A 13,596-nucleotide genomic window follows, 5' to 3' on the forward strand; every position below is an offset into this window, starting at 1 on the left:
AGACCTTCATGGCTTCAGCAGTCAAGTTCTCAGCATTGTGTGCATGGCAATAGCATTCACAATGCAACTTAACAAAGCAAGTTGCAGCTTTTTTACTCTTTTTATTTAATGTTTAAGTATTAAGAAGTCATGACACAAACCTGGGTCCACGTGTCTAGAGCTTCTTCTAATTCCATTTGTTCGTTTCTGCAGAGCAAAAATAAGAATCAAGGATATGAATAAACATGTTTTCATGGAGGCTCACTGCAATCCTTTCATTACCACAATCTACTAGGCAAAGCTGGTTTTCTTAAGTTATTTCCCCCAACCACCAACACAATTATCTTTATCTCGTAGAAAGATCACACTTTGAAAAATATTCTTAGTAATGTTGATGGCTTTTTCATATATCCCATTTTTTCTGACAGTAGGCTGAAAGAGTCTGAGTGCATAGAAGATTTGTTCACACATCAGCATTTTTTGATACTGAGAACAAATGTATTTTTTAATCATTTGTGAACAGGATAGGGGAAAACATTCAGTCTGGCATTATCTGCCCCAGATAACATCCACCAATACAAAAGTCAAAGGCACTTGCATTACTTTAATATGCTAGAAACTTTCACTATTTCTACTTTAAACTGAAGCTAACAACAATTCCCTATGGAATGCTTTATTTCCTTTTTTGGGGGGCAAGTATTTAAATATATTTAGCAACTTGTCTGTCTCTGTAAAATTGGAGGAACCAGAGTTGTGTGAAATCCAAAACTCTCTGACAAAAATCAGACTATTTCAATTTATTTTCTATATTTTATATACTAAGACACTTACTATGGATCCCTGGAAATTTCAATGTGCAATAATGCATATCTGCAAACTATTCATCTGCTTTTGCAAACTTGTTTTATCTGGTAACTTGCATGATGATTCATGCATTTATTTATTTTTTAATCAAACCGAGCAGAGAAAGGCACGTTGCATAACAAAGGGAACAATTAGGTTGCTCTGATTTACTCGCTGTTGATATGAGCTGATGCAGGACACACACCAAGGCAAGCCAGAAAGCAGTAACCGGAGGCATAACCCAATTACCAAGCCCTGCAGCAGGCAAGCAAAATCAAAAGCTTGGTTTGAAAACAGCTTTCAAACTCTCGAGTCCTTGCACATATTCTCTCTGTACCCCACAAGTATAATTAAATAAAGGATACAAGTTTTGCTTCATCTGTAGTGTATATAGTAAAAATTTAAAGCTGATATCACAATGAAGATAATAGTGCTAGATAAAAGCAAAATGCTCAATTATATCCTATATTGTCTTTTATAGATGGAAGCCATGTTACTGATATGGCCTGATGGAGATTGGTGAGCAACCACAGATTTGCACAAGAAAGGAAAAGGGCCAGGACTCGGAAAAGTACAAAGGGAGAGAGAGAAATGCTTAATTGAAATAAAAACAACAGAGGGACTGTGACAACTCAGGTCACATACACCGAAGGACTGGCTGGAAAATGGTTTTAAGGAATAGTTCTTGAGCTGCATAAAAATGAGCTCAGTACCCTTAATAAATTACCAGTAGATTCTTTACTGGGAAAAAACCTTAATCCATGTTTTCCATAATGACAGTTCTTCATCCATGCTTAAGTTTTCCTCTGCACAGAGGGAATTAAAGCAGACACTTAAATAAGAGTCTTGGTAAAAATTAATGTCATCCTGATATTTTGGATCAACTCAGTAGGAAATAGCAGATCAATAGCTCCAGAAAGGAGGTCTTAATTTTCCTAACTAGAAAAAACAGTATACCTTTTTTTTTTTTTTCATCCAGACACAGTATATGACCACCACAGTCAGCTTTAGGAAGCCTGGCAGCCTTGTCCACTAAACTCAGTAGATGATCTGCCCACAGCTCTCCAGCCATGCCTGCCAGCTGCAGGACTGGACAGGCATCAGGCAAATGGACCACACTGTGATTCCAAAGTTTAGAGTGCCCTTACTCAGCACATCTGTCAAGGCAGAGACGTGACAGGCTGGGCAGCACCTGGCCACTGGCTGAGAATGCAACGAGGAGAGCAGGCACAGGCAGGGACAAGGGCAGGGCACAGGCAGGGGCAGGGCACAGGCAGCACACCCCTCTCCTCTGCCAGAACTCCCCTGTCACCACATGAACCCCCTGCAGGATCCCAGGAGCAGGAGCCCACCTGGGGCCCACATGCCAGGAGCTCACCAGAGGGTGCAGAGCAGCCCTCACCCAACCTTACTGCTGTCTGGGGTTAGTGACACCGAAACGGCTCAAACATCAGAGAGCACAGCCGTGGTCAGCCCTGCACACAGCCATGTCAGCAATAACATCCTTCCATTACCCCTACCTGCAACAGCATCAAACACAGCCATGCTTATGGAAATCAGCAACATTTATACTCACATGTGCATGGCATGTCATTTAAGCAATTACCATAAACTTCTGATCTAAAATAGATGGTAGAAACTATAGTCTGGGTCTGAAGTGCTGCCTCTCTTTTGTCAGACAGGAGAGACAAAACCCAGCTGCTGTGCCCTCCTGTAAAACAGTGAAGAAGTCCCAAGAGCTGGCCAAAAAATAAGCCAGGGTGGCCTGCAGCCTTCCTAGGCTGACAGCAAGCCACACTATGTGCATCACAGCAGCTCCTCTGTTCAGGTCCCCTTTTAACAATCTCTCCACATTACATAAACTCCATACCACAGGATACCTCTACAAACATAGTCTTTTCACATGAAGAGGCAAACACTGCCCTGCCAATCCTTCATCACCCCAGAGTACTATGGCACAGCAGAAAAAAAAAAAAAAAAAGAAGAATACTTTTAACTCTACAGCCAGATTTTGTCTAGGAACAGTAAGGATCTAACCACCAGTTGTGAAGCAATGTATGTTTTCTTACCTGTAGCTTAAGAAAGTATCTCCACCCCTTTCAGCACTCTCAGCACTGTCATTTCGCTGCAAGTTTAATTCGCATTTGGAGCAGAAGGCATTCGTATTTAATCATGAATACCTTGTTGCTTAGAGAACTTCTACAACTCTCTAAATAAATCTGTTTGCAAACCCAGAAGAAAAACATACCTTCGCCATCAGCATGTACACAGAGTAATAAGGAGCTCTTATGTCACCAACAAAACAAACATCACATGCAAAAGAAAACGAATCCTTACCTCATGCTTCACGTTTCCGTGTTCTGAAACATAAGTAAAAATTGGCATTATTGTTGATTGCAAATTGTGCACCTTTTATAGAGCAATCTCAGCCCGTGCTGCGTGGTGTAACAGAAAGCCCAGCTGCCTCCTTTTGCCACCTGATCCGTGCAGCCGCCCCAGAGCCGGGGCGCGCCGGGTGCTGTTGTGCAAACCCCGCCGCGCTGCCGCTGCTCATTGGCCCCGCCGGGCTGCGCCCATGGCCGGGCTGGCTCCGGCTGCAGGGCACCTGCACGCTCCAGCAGCGGCACGGCAGGCCGGGACACCACACCTGACAAACCCTGAGAACTCTGCAAAAATGCTGCATAAATACTGGCTCGTTGGGAACTCAAAGCTACAGTTCATTGCGAGTCAAGTTCACACCTTTTTTTTTTTCCCCTATCTTTTTACAGTGTGACAAGGTGTATCAAGGTTAAATGTATACCTTTAGCTACAGAGTGTTCTATGATTCATGTTCAATTCAGCATTGCATTAGTACACCATAGACTGACACTGCTGCTGCTTTATTTGCTTTTACTATAAATTTTACCGTACTACTTAAAAATTAGGGAAAAAATGCTGTGGGACATCAGAAAGACTGAATAAAGCCAGTAACACTTCAGTACATACACACCACCACACATCACAAAAGGCACAAAACACATATTTTCGGCATGTCCTTTGAATGTCTAATCTGACAGCAGGTATTTGAGTGCACTCTAGATTTTGGGTCGATGCCTCACCAAAGCACACACAGCTGTATTTGCCTGTGTCCGACTCTTGCACTACGCACGCTGCTAAGGCCCAGCACAAGCGCACCAGAGCCTGGTCTCTGTGCACTTCAGGACACTGCAAAACTTTTACTGCCCTAACTTCTGAACAGGAAGGCATACCCACAGTAAAGCAAATAATAAACTTTAACTTTTGCTCCACAAAGAAAGGTTCCATGAGGCAGCGAGTGTGGGAAAGCAGAGCCCCTGGCGTGCCGGGGCCGAGCCCGCGGCTGCGCGCTGTGTCGGGCGGGCACAGCCCCGCAGCGCTGGCACCGCTGCGCTCACGTACGCCCGCGGTGCCGCGCCAGCACCGCCACGGAGAGCACCTCTGGGATTGTCACCTTTCCAGAAGGATTAGTTTGCATTTCTAGAGTGAGCAAAGAGAAGAAAAATAAGCCCGCCCAAAGGAGGAGATGCACGTAGTCTGTTGAGGTTTTCTAAGCAGCCTGAGGGAATTAGTTGCCCAAGTGCTGCTGAAATTCAAAAAAAATTTGGTATTTTACAATCTGACACGCCTTTCAGAATTTTTGCCAAAATGTGAATAAAATCTCCTCTTTTGAATGTTTGATCTCAGAATTATGAATTACTTGAAATAAAGGGAAATTATATAGCTAAGTCGTTGCAAAGGAGGCCAACATTTCTAACCCAGACTTAGGGGTTTTCTTTCCTTTCTATATTCTAAAGACTTACATTTATTTCAGCAGGTCATTTATCAAAAAGTTGAAACAAATGTTCTATCCTCCAATGGGAATGAATGAATCTGATTTTTAAACATTGCTGTTGAATATTATTTTTACCTCTAGAAAATATCCCAAATCCAACTAGATGAACAAATTCCATCTGGTGATCACGGCATCCCAAAGGCTTTTATAATAAATACTTTAAAAATTCAGTGATTAACTTTCAATAACTGAATAACTGGGTTCAAGAAATCACTACATAAGAAGATAAATACTCCTGGTCATTGATGTAAAATAAATTTCATTAAAAGGGAAGTCAAGGATTTGGATTAAAAAGAAAACCAAAACTGATGGACCAAAAGGCCATTTGTGCTTCACTGTTAACACTTCAGGAATAGAAAACAATATCCATTGTCTGAATTTCCACCTAAAAGCCTATTCAAAAAACTAAGACTTGTTATTTTATTACAGTTTAAATATGCCTGTGCTTCAGAATATTCTGTGTTGAAATATTTGTATCATGTTCTCATGAAAGACCCGTTTTCCAAACATTACACAAGTACAAGACCAAGAAAACCTTCATTTCTATTTTTAGGGGGGAAAAAAAAGTAGTGTCTGAGGATATCTACCAGCAGATATTTTACACACGACAACTTTAATTCAAGTTTCTGCTCAGTACCAGTGTGCCAATAAAATCATCAAGTGAGTCCTCAGTTCTGACAGCCACTTAATTAATGCCATAGTTCAGCACAGTTTTGGGGTTTTTCTTGTTTATTCACTGAGGCCACATTACCACTGGGTCACATTTTGATAATTATATTTTACTACAGAAGCAAGAGGAGCAGCAGCTGGTATCAGTAAGTGAGGGAACAGAGCTCAGAAAAAAGGAATAAGCTGCTCTTCAGGGATGCAACAGAGCAGCTGGATCTACATGCTAACTAAACGGGGAGTAAATAAAAAGTATATGTAATAAACTACTCACCTTCCTACTTTAAAACAAAACTCAAAATATTTAAAATGCAGGAGCTATAAACTAAATCCCTTGGAAGGAGCTGTGGGACTATGTGTTCCTTTCCAGTCATTTAGCCAGTCATTACTCAATCAGAACAAAATTAGAAATGTGACCCAGATGTACCACACTGTAGGACCCTAAAAAACATCAAGCGCCCTGACTGGCTTTTGTTCAGGTTGAGCAAGAATCATTAGTTAAGCAATACAGCTCAACCTCTGTTGCAGGTTTTTAAAAAGGGGTATAACTCCAATGAACTTCGTGAGATTTGAGCATTTACTTGTCAATTCAGTTGACACGAGAGGTTTGGAGGGGAGCCAGCAACTTTGCAACTATTGATGAAGTCAGCAAAAATGTAAATAGTGAAAGCTGCTGGTTTCTTTTGAGATGTCAAGACCACAGGCTTTTCATGAATAATCTCTAACGTGCTGTACCAAGTAATTAGGACATGAACAGCACGAACTGTATCATTGGGCATGCACATTACTGTATGAAAGCAATTCCAAACTTAACCCATTCATATGCCAACATTGTCTTTTAGTTCATCTCCCAGCTGAAGAAACTTTTCCATTGAAAGAAATATAGTACCTTTTCAAATGAAATTATCCAAATGAGAAAGAAATGGTGCATTAATTAAGTAAGATTTACTATAAAAATGACCAGCTAATGTTTTTCTAATCTATTTATGACCTGATGAGACACGCCTTTAACATTCCCTGGGAAAAGCAATATGAAGAAGAAAATTCTGTGGGTTTGGCACTATATTTAAAATATTCAAAACACTTTCATATTCTAGAATCATTGGAGGTTTCTCTAATTGAAATATTCAATAGTCACTAGAACCAGCAAGCATTTGCCTGAGAATACTTAATTCAATGTAACTTGATGGACTTGGAAAAATTGCAGTCTAGAAATAAAAATTAATTGTTAATTCTGCTGGTTTAGACTAGGAAACAGACTGGAGTTCTTTACTATGTTCTGGGCAGAGTGATACTGTTGTATTAATCCTATGAGCCTCTGAAGAAATTGCAAGGGACACAGAACAGACTGTACAACAGAAGTGGGAGCAACAAGGGATACAGCTTCTCCCTTTGGCTACTAAAGGTGTGTCTTACTCATTTCTTGCTTACCCAAGGCCCCAGTCTTAAGCATTCCCAGACACAAACCCTTCCAGCCAGTGGGAGAGCAAAGGAGTGAAATTACTCTATGCCATAGAACAAGACACAGGAATGCATTTGAAAAGCCAGAAGATGTAACAAGGCAAAGGAGGTGCCCTCATAGCCAGCAGAAAAAAGACCACTTTATAAATGGCCTGTGACAGAAATGTGTCAATCCATTTTCTAATCCTTGTGTTTTAGGATTTCATACAGTCTGTTTAAGACTCAGAGGAGTTCATCAGAACATTAGCAAGGATTCCCAATCACAGAAAAATTAAGTGATAGAGCAGAAAAGTAAAATATATGAAAATGTAGAGGACTATTTGAGGATGTAAAGGACAGCATTTTAGGGGGGAAAAAACCTGTTAAATCAATAATGACAGAAACAAGCACAGAAGAATTCAACCAGCACTGCTAATTTAGAACAGCAAGGGCAGGAACAGCAACCAAGAAAACCCTAGGGCTAAATGCAAACATTTTGTTCTGTTTATTAATTCAACTGATTAACTCTGCATCTTTTATCACTAAAATTTCTACAATGTGCTGAACTGGCCTTCTTTGAAGCAAAACATCTGAAGAGCTGGCATATGTTTGTGTATAAGGCATAGCATAAGAACACAGCAATTTATCTTCAGATTTTGTCAATGTTTCTCTCATAAGTCTATCATCTAAATCTGACACTTAATAATTTTGTCATTTGAAAGGTTTTATCTATCTTTAGATATGTGTCTTTTGAATTTTCTCAAAGTGCAACTTGGAATGAAATTTAAGAAGATTTAATCCACTCAGAAAAGTTCTAAGCATCATTTCAGAAAGACTGGCAAAAACATCTGCTCATGGTCTATAAAGGAAACAGAATCTTAAACTTTACAAACCCAGAAAATGCTGAGAAAAATTCAAATGCCTTTGAGAAACCTAATGGCATATTCCCACAGCAGTGCTTTGAACTCTGATCACCTTTTTTCAAATAAGCTTCTAGAAGTACAAGAGGTCTACAGAATAGGAATGAAAATTATTTGAAACACAGAAAAAAATTACACTTATGAAAAGATAATTTAAAAAATTGAAACTGTTCCATTTAGAGAATATACTATTAAGAAGTCAAAATAATTTATCATAGAGAAGCAGTCAAGACTTCTCACAAAAGCCCGAAGTCACATGTTCACAGAGAACTCGCTGTTCTAACACTCTGAATTGCAGTGGGACATTGCCAAATAGGGAAACGCAAAAGCACTAGCAAGATGTAAAAACTCTTCAAACACCAAAAAAGAAAGGAAGAAAGTTTAACAGGATCAAGCACAGAGCATCATTCCTGGACATTGTCTACCACACAGAGGATTTGCACTTTGCTACGAAGCATCTGGAATAGCACTGGCAGAATGACAGAACACCAGATTAAACAGAAAATATATATATTTACACATATACATATATTCCATGTCTGTGGCCATAACTAATACCACATGACTGGGGATTAACAATGTCCAGTTTCCCAAAAGGATGATCCAGTTCCATGTACATTATACCTTGTGAAAAAGGCTGTACTAGTCCCCTAGAAAAAAATGTGGGGAGAAAAAAAACCAAACCAACAAAACAACCCACCAAACATAGCAATACAATAACTGTTCCAGGCATTTTGCTGCTGTACAAGCCTTTGCTCACTTCCCACAGGAGCAGCAAATGACACTGCTAAAAAAATATTATATTTATCATAAATTAATTTCTCTAAATATTTCAAAAGAAAAGTATTCAAAATTAAACCCATGTTAGATTGTTGTGGGTACAGAGCATACTTCTTCCACAAAATGCAATGAAAATGTTGAATTTTACATTATATCTTTATGTCTGCATGCCTTTAATAACATTTCATAGCTTAGCAGGCATGAAAGATAATTTATGGGAGACCTCATTTCTCAGTATAGCTCTGGAATAGTTAAAGGACAGCTCCAAAAAAAATAATTCAAGTTGTACTAATCAATATTTTAGAGAGTTGTAATTGTCTTATCCCTTTCAGGCCCACATAGGGAAGCAGGTTCTGGTAAAGCTCCTCTTAAGACCTTTCCTTGGTCTGTGCACATTATGAAGGGCCAGCACTGCTCAATCAACACTTCTTTCTTTAAAAAGAAAAATAAAGAGTAAAAGTGGAAGGCAGTAGAGAAAAACCTGAGGATTTCCTTTCCTACTCATTAGCCAAATCCCTTTATCAGGTGGAGGGATGACATATTGTCAGCTAGGTAAGCAAAACCCCTTGTCCTTTCCATGCTCACTGTTTGATAAAGCAAGGGAAAGTACAGCAAGAGCTGCACTTTGGAGTTGGATTTTGCAGCTATGATCACAGAGCAGACTGTAAGAGCAGACACAGCTCAGCACCTCCTGTCCTTCTGCCTCAGGAGCAGGTAGGAAATACACAACTCTCCTGTCTTGTGTGAGCAGCAGAGAGTCTTTGCATAGAAGAAAAAACAGACTGAGAAGAGAAAGGGAAGCTTGAAGAGAGAACAGAGGGCTGGACACCTGGATGTAACCAAAACACATAACACAAAAAAGGATCTCAGCAATCCAGTTGCTTGCAATTTCAGTACAGTATAATTCTACAAACATCAGGAAGATGATTTAAAGTAAAATCCAAAATGCCATTCTGCTTGTTTGAGTTTTCAAAATTACAATTTATTCCACTTAAAAAGAAGGAAGAATGTGATTTGTTGTTACTCTTATTTTGTTCTCTCTAGCAAGTCTACTGTATTGCTTAAGTATGCAGGAAAATTAAAAGAAATCAGACCTTTTCTTATCTAGGCATTTATGGTCATTCTTACTGATGCATGTTGCACCATATGTGTCCAAAGATATTTACAGAGGAACAGAAAGACAAGTTCCTGCCTCCTGGGGTGCCAGCTATCCAATTAAAATAAAAACTACAGAAGTGATTAAAGGAAAAGGATCAAGACAAGGAAAAAAAATAGAAGTAGGGATGGTGTATACCACAGAAGACAGTTATTTTGGAAAGAACAATATGTGTTTGTTTTTCCACTCTATTAATTTCAAGTAACTGCTTTAAAACATTCAATTTTTGAGATAATTTTAAATATTTCTTTTCCTCAGAATATCTGCAGGAGGTTCTGTGAAAAGTCGTGTTCCAAAAAGGGTTTCAGTCACAAATACTGTGACTGCTTGTATGGTTTTTAGATCTACAAAAGATTATTTGTAAAGAGTTCAGACTTGGAGGATAGCATGGAAGACTTCCAACACAGAAAAGCAGCTGAGAAAAAAAAGTTTACTGACTACAGCAAAATTCAGGGCCTGCCATCCTGTTGATTTCATAGAAGACTGGGACAGCGCAGAGAACCAAAAGCCAAATAGAAGTCAGAAGTAATGCACACAGGGCAAAGACAGAAACAAGCTTATACAATGTTGAAAGGAACAACAAGCTAGAATCAAAATTTGGAAACAGCAGCTTAATAAAAAGCAGTGTGTGAAGTCATCACATAGTTCAAAAGTGGGAGAGAGAGTATCTCTGCAACAGCATTTTACAAAGATTGTAGATACTAATGTCAAAAAGAAAATAACCCAAGGGAAGAGGTTGCAGTAGCTAATGTGCAGTATGTGAGACATGAGAAACTTCACAAATTATTATAAAATAATTCTGAAAAGGCATGCAAAGATTTTAAAGAAGTGAGAATGATACATGACTAGAAACTTCCCCAACATATAAAACTCCACTTTCCAGAAATCATTATGTGCCCCCAACGGCTTTTATTTTTTAAATACAACAGCAATTCAAAATAATCTCTAGAAAAAGGAACGTTTGAGAAGCTGGACAGAGGGAAGAGTCAAAAATGGCACTAGGATTGTATGACTGTGGCAATAGTGTAACAAACTCACTGCCACCAACTGAGTGGGTACAGAGAAGGGAAAGGGTGGCCAGTGCTGGGGGCTAACACTGTGCATTAGCAGTGGGAGATCCAGAAGATGTCAGAAAGAGATTTACAGGTGGATAATACTGAGAAGAACAGGAAGATGTCAAATTTTTGGAGTTATTTGTGGGGGGCCAAATGGTAGCTGAAATCAAAAGATTCCTTAAGGTCCCAAAGAGCAGAACAACAGGGGAAGTGCAAAGTGACAGTGGCCAGAGAAGAAATTCACAGAGCAATTGATTAAAAGAAGAAAAAAAAAATAGTTCTTAGGTGTGGTAAGTAGAGAGCCATCAATCACCTTTTTGTGAATATTGTGAGTGGACAGAAACCATGGAAACCAAACAGATGAAAGAGGAAGCTGAGGCAACACAAACAGCTTTAGGAACTGAGAGGAAAATATGAAAATTGACATAAAGGGAGAAGCACAAGGATGATAGATGATGTGCTGTACCATAGGGGTTATATATAAGCAGTCCACAACTGAAACGAGAGCAATTCCTTGTTGTATACAACACTGATGAAGAAATTTGGTTTGACCTGTAACAGTTCTCTCCTGCTTTGGAACATTTCAATTTAGCAGCAATAAAAATCCGTATGAATCCTAAATACAATTCTAATTGTGCTTATAAATGGTAGCTTCACAAGTATGCATGTAACAATAAACACAAATTAGAGGTAAATTAAACCTTAATTATATCTAGCAAGTTTTATGTCCTAATTAAAAATGGTATTCTAACAATTAAAATGACTTACCACCTAAATTAGCCCTGCCACAATTGTCTAGTCTTCCTAAACATTCTTTGTGTGCTCCAGCTCCACACTTAGAACATAAATAGCCTTGATAAAACGTTCCCCTGTAAAATAAAATTAGGTAGTGATACATTACAGGTGACAAATTCCACACATAAAGGACATAAGAGACATGACAGAAGGTATTAGAAGTCATTTGTTGTTCTGCATAATGATAGTCCTTAAAGGCTTGAGAAAAAGCAACAACTGACAAACAAGCAGCTCATCTGCTTTCTGTCACTACTAGCCATTTAAAAATCACAACCAGACAGTTCTTTCAGACTACTAGTAGAATAATAGCCTCCATTTCAATGTAATCCAAAGCTACTTCAGAACAGTACACTTGAAATTGTACCATTATGCATCTATCCCACACTTCACTTCTTCTTAGTGGGAATTTGCCTATGGACCATGAAGAACAGGATCCAGTTCAAGAGAGTTGTAAGTTTGAATGTATATTTAAGCATTAAGTAGTTTTTAGGCTGCATGGCAAATATTCTTGACTTTAAAATTGTTCAGTTTTTAAAAAACATACATTATGGACACTTCAGGTAATATTCAGAGCTGCTAATTCCTCTAAGTGTCCCTGTACCATAGGGTGGCACTTGGGAATACCCAGCTGGTGGCCCATGGAGAACCCAGGCAGCATCCTGGGGGCTGTGTCCTGAATGCACAACAGCTGCTCCTCAGCATCAGCAGTTGGTGCAGACCCAGGAACTCAACTACACTGCTCCAAAGTCAGGAATTAGCCCTCCTGACTTTTAAGTATAAAAGGTCTGCACCACTGTTCACAGTCACTTTGACTGTATTGCACTGAGGGGAATAAATTTAAAAAAAAAAAAAAATAATCTCCGAAAATACAGGTCAGTCTGACTAGTCAGGAAAAGCACTGCTAAAGGAAGAAAAAATGCATGACAAGGAGGAACATACCTAAAGTTTATTTATTCCATGCCTGTACTTAACAAAGGCACTACCCACACTCAAATGCCCTTGCTAAAATGCTGTGGCTTCATTTTTCAGAATATCAACAATAAAGGGGCTTGGGTTGGAAGGGACCTTAAAGATTATCCAAACTCTCTGCCATGGATAAGGACACCTTTCACTAGACTGGGATGATCAAGGCCCCATCCAGCCTGACCTGGCAGGGGCAGGAAGGGGAAGACCACCACCCAAAAAAACCTTTACAATACCTCAGAAGCATCTGACAGACTTTGCAAGATGTCACCCGACTGAAGGTGTGCATTTTGAACTCGTGAAAGCTCGTGTCTGCATAGTCTGGCCGGATGTTTGACCTAAAAACAAAATTTGAAAATTTGCATTAAATGAAATCTAGAACATGAGGCAACATTCACAGCACGAAATCTTAATCTCCAAACAACTAGTTTTATTTAGACTTCAATGTTTTTCACTGACAAGAACCAGAAGTATGGACTTTACCAAACACCTTGAAATGAAATCTGGATTATGGTATTATGCAAACTTCTTAAACATATCCTATAGTTGTCACAATAAATAGAAAATTAAACATCTGGTTTTTATTCTTCTTTGAGTAACTAGGATCATTCTCAACAATATTTTAGTATGTGAATGCACAAGGAAAAGCAGCTCACAGCCTGAGAAGCACCATATTTGAAAACATAAGCAGCAAATTTAGGACAGCTAAGTCATAGCTATAGAGCAAGATACTGGATAACCTGAGTGCCTTCAAAACAATTAGAAAATATTCACCAGGATTTGGTTAGCCTTGTGTTGCACAGTGCCCACAGCTGTAGATGCACACAGTAAGCTAAACAAAATAAAACCTCACTATTCACACTGCCGACACACCAACACACTACTAGAAGACTTATTTCCAAAGATCAGATTTATGTACAAAGCACTGGTCCACTACTGTACTTGTGTTTTGTTTACCTTCCCTACTGATCCCTTTTAAAAGCAGGAGTATAAATTATATGTAAACTATTCATCATTTGTTGTACCGGTGACTGTTTTCAGATTTAAATTTTATTAAGTAATCTATTCAGTTTTTTCTGTCATCTGTCCCATTTCTGAGACTGAATGGGAGAATAGGCATTTTCAATTAATTTCTTTTTTTTTAATTCA

General features: G+C 39.0%; 1 protein-coding gene across 2 annotated transcripts in view; it reads right to left on the reverse strand.

Annotated features, from left to right (window-relative positions):
* VAV3 (vav guanine nucleotide exchange factor 3) overlaps positions 1-13,596 on the reverse strand; it is a 147,428-nt gene that overhangs the window by 49,554 nt on the left and 84,278 nt on the right. For both annotated transcript variants that reach the window (XM_038143683.1, XM_038143684.1), the window contains exons 16-19: positions 12,684-12,785; positions 11,458-11,558; positions 3,160-3,182; positions 141-186 (exon numbers count right to left, since the gene is read on the reverse strand). In XM_038143683.1, coding sequence (XP_037999611.1) covers positions 141-186; positions 3,160-3,182; positions 11,458-11,558; positions 12,684-12,785 — 272 coding nt within the window. The remainder of the gene's footprint in view (positions 1-140; positions 187-3,159; positions 3,183-11,457; positions 11,559-12,683; positions 12,786-13,596) is intronic.

The sequence above is a fragment of the Motacilla alba genome, chromosome 8 (assembly GCF_015832195.1).
Source record: "Motacilla alba alba isolate MOTALB_02 chromosome 8, Motacilla_alba_V1.0_pri, whole genome shotgun sequence".
NCBI lineage: Eukaryota > Metazoa > Chordata > Aves > Passeriformes > Motacillidae > Motacilla > Motacilla alba.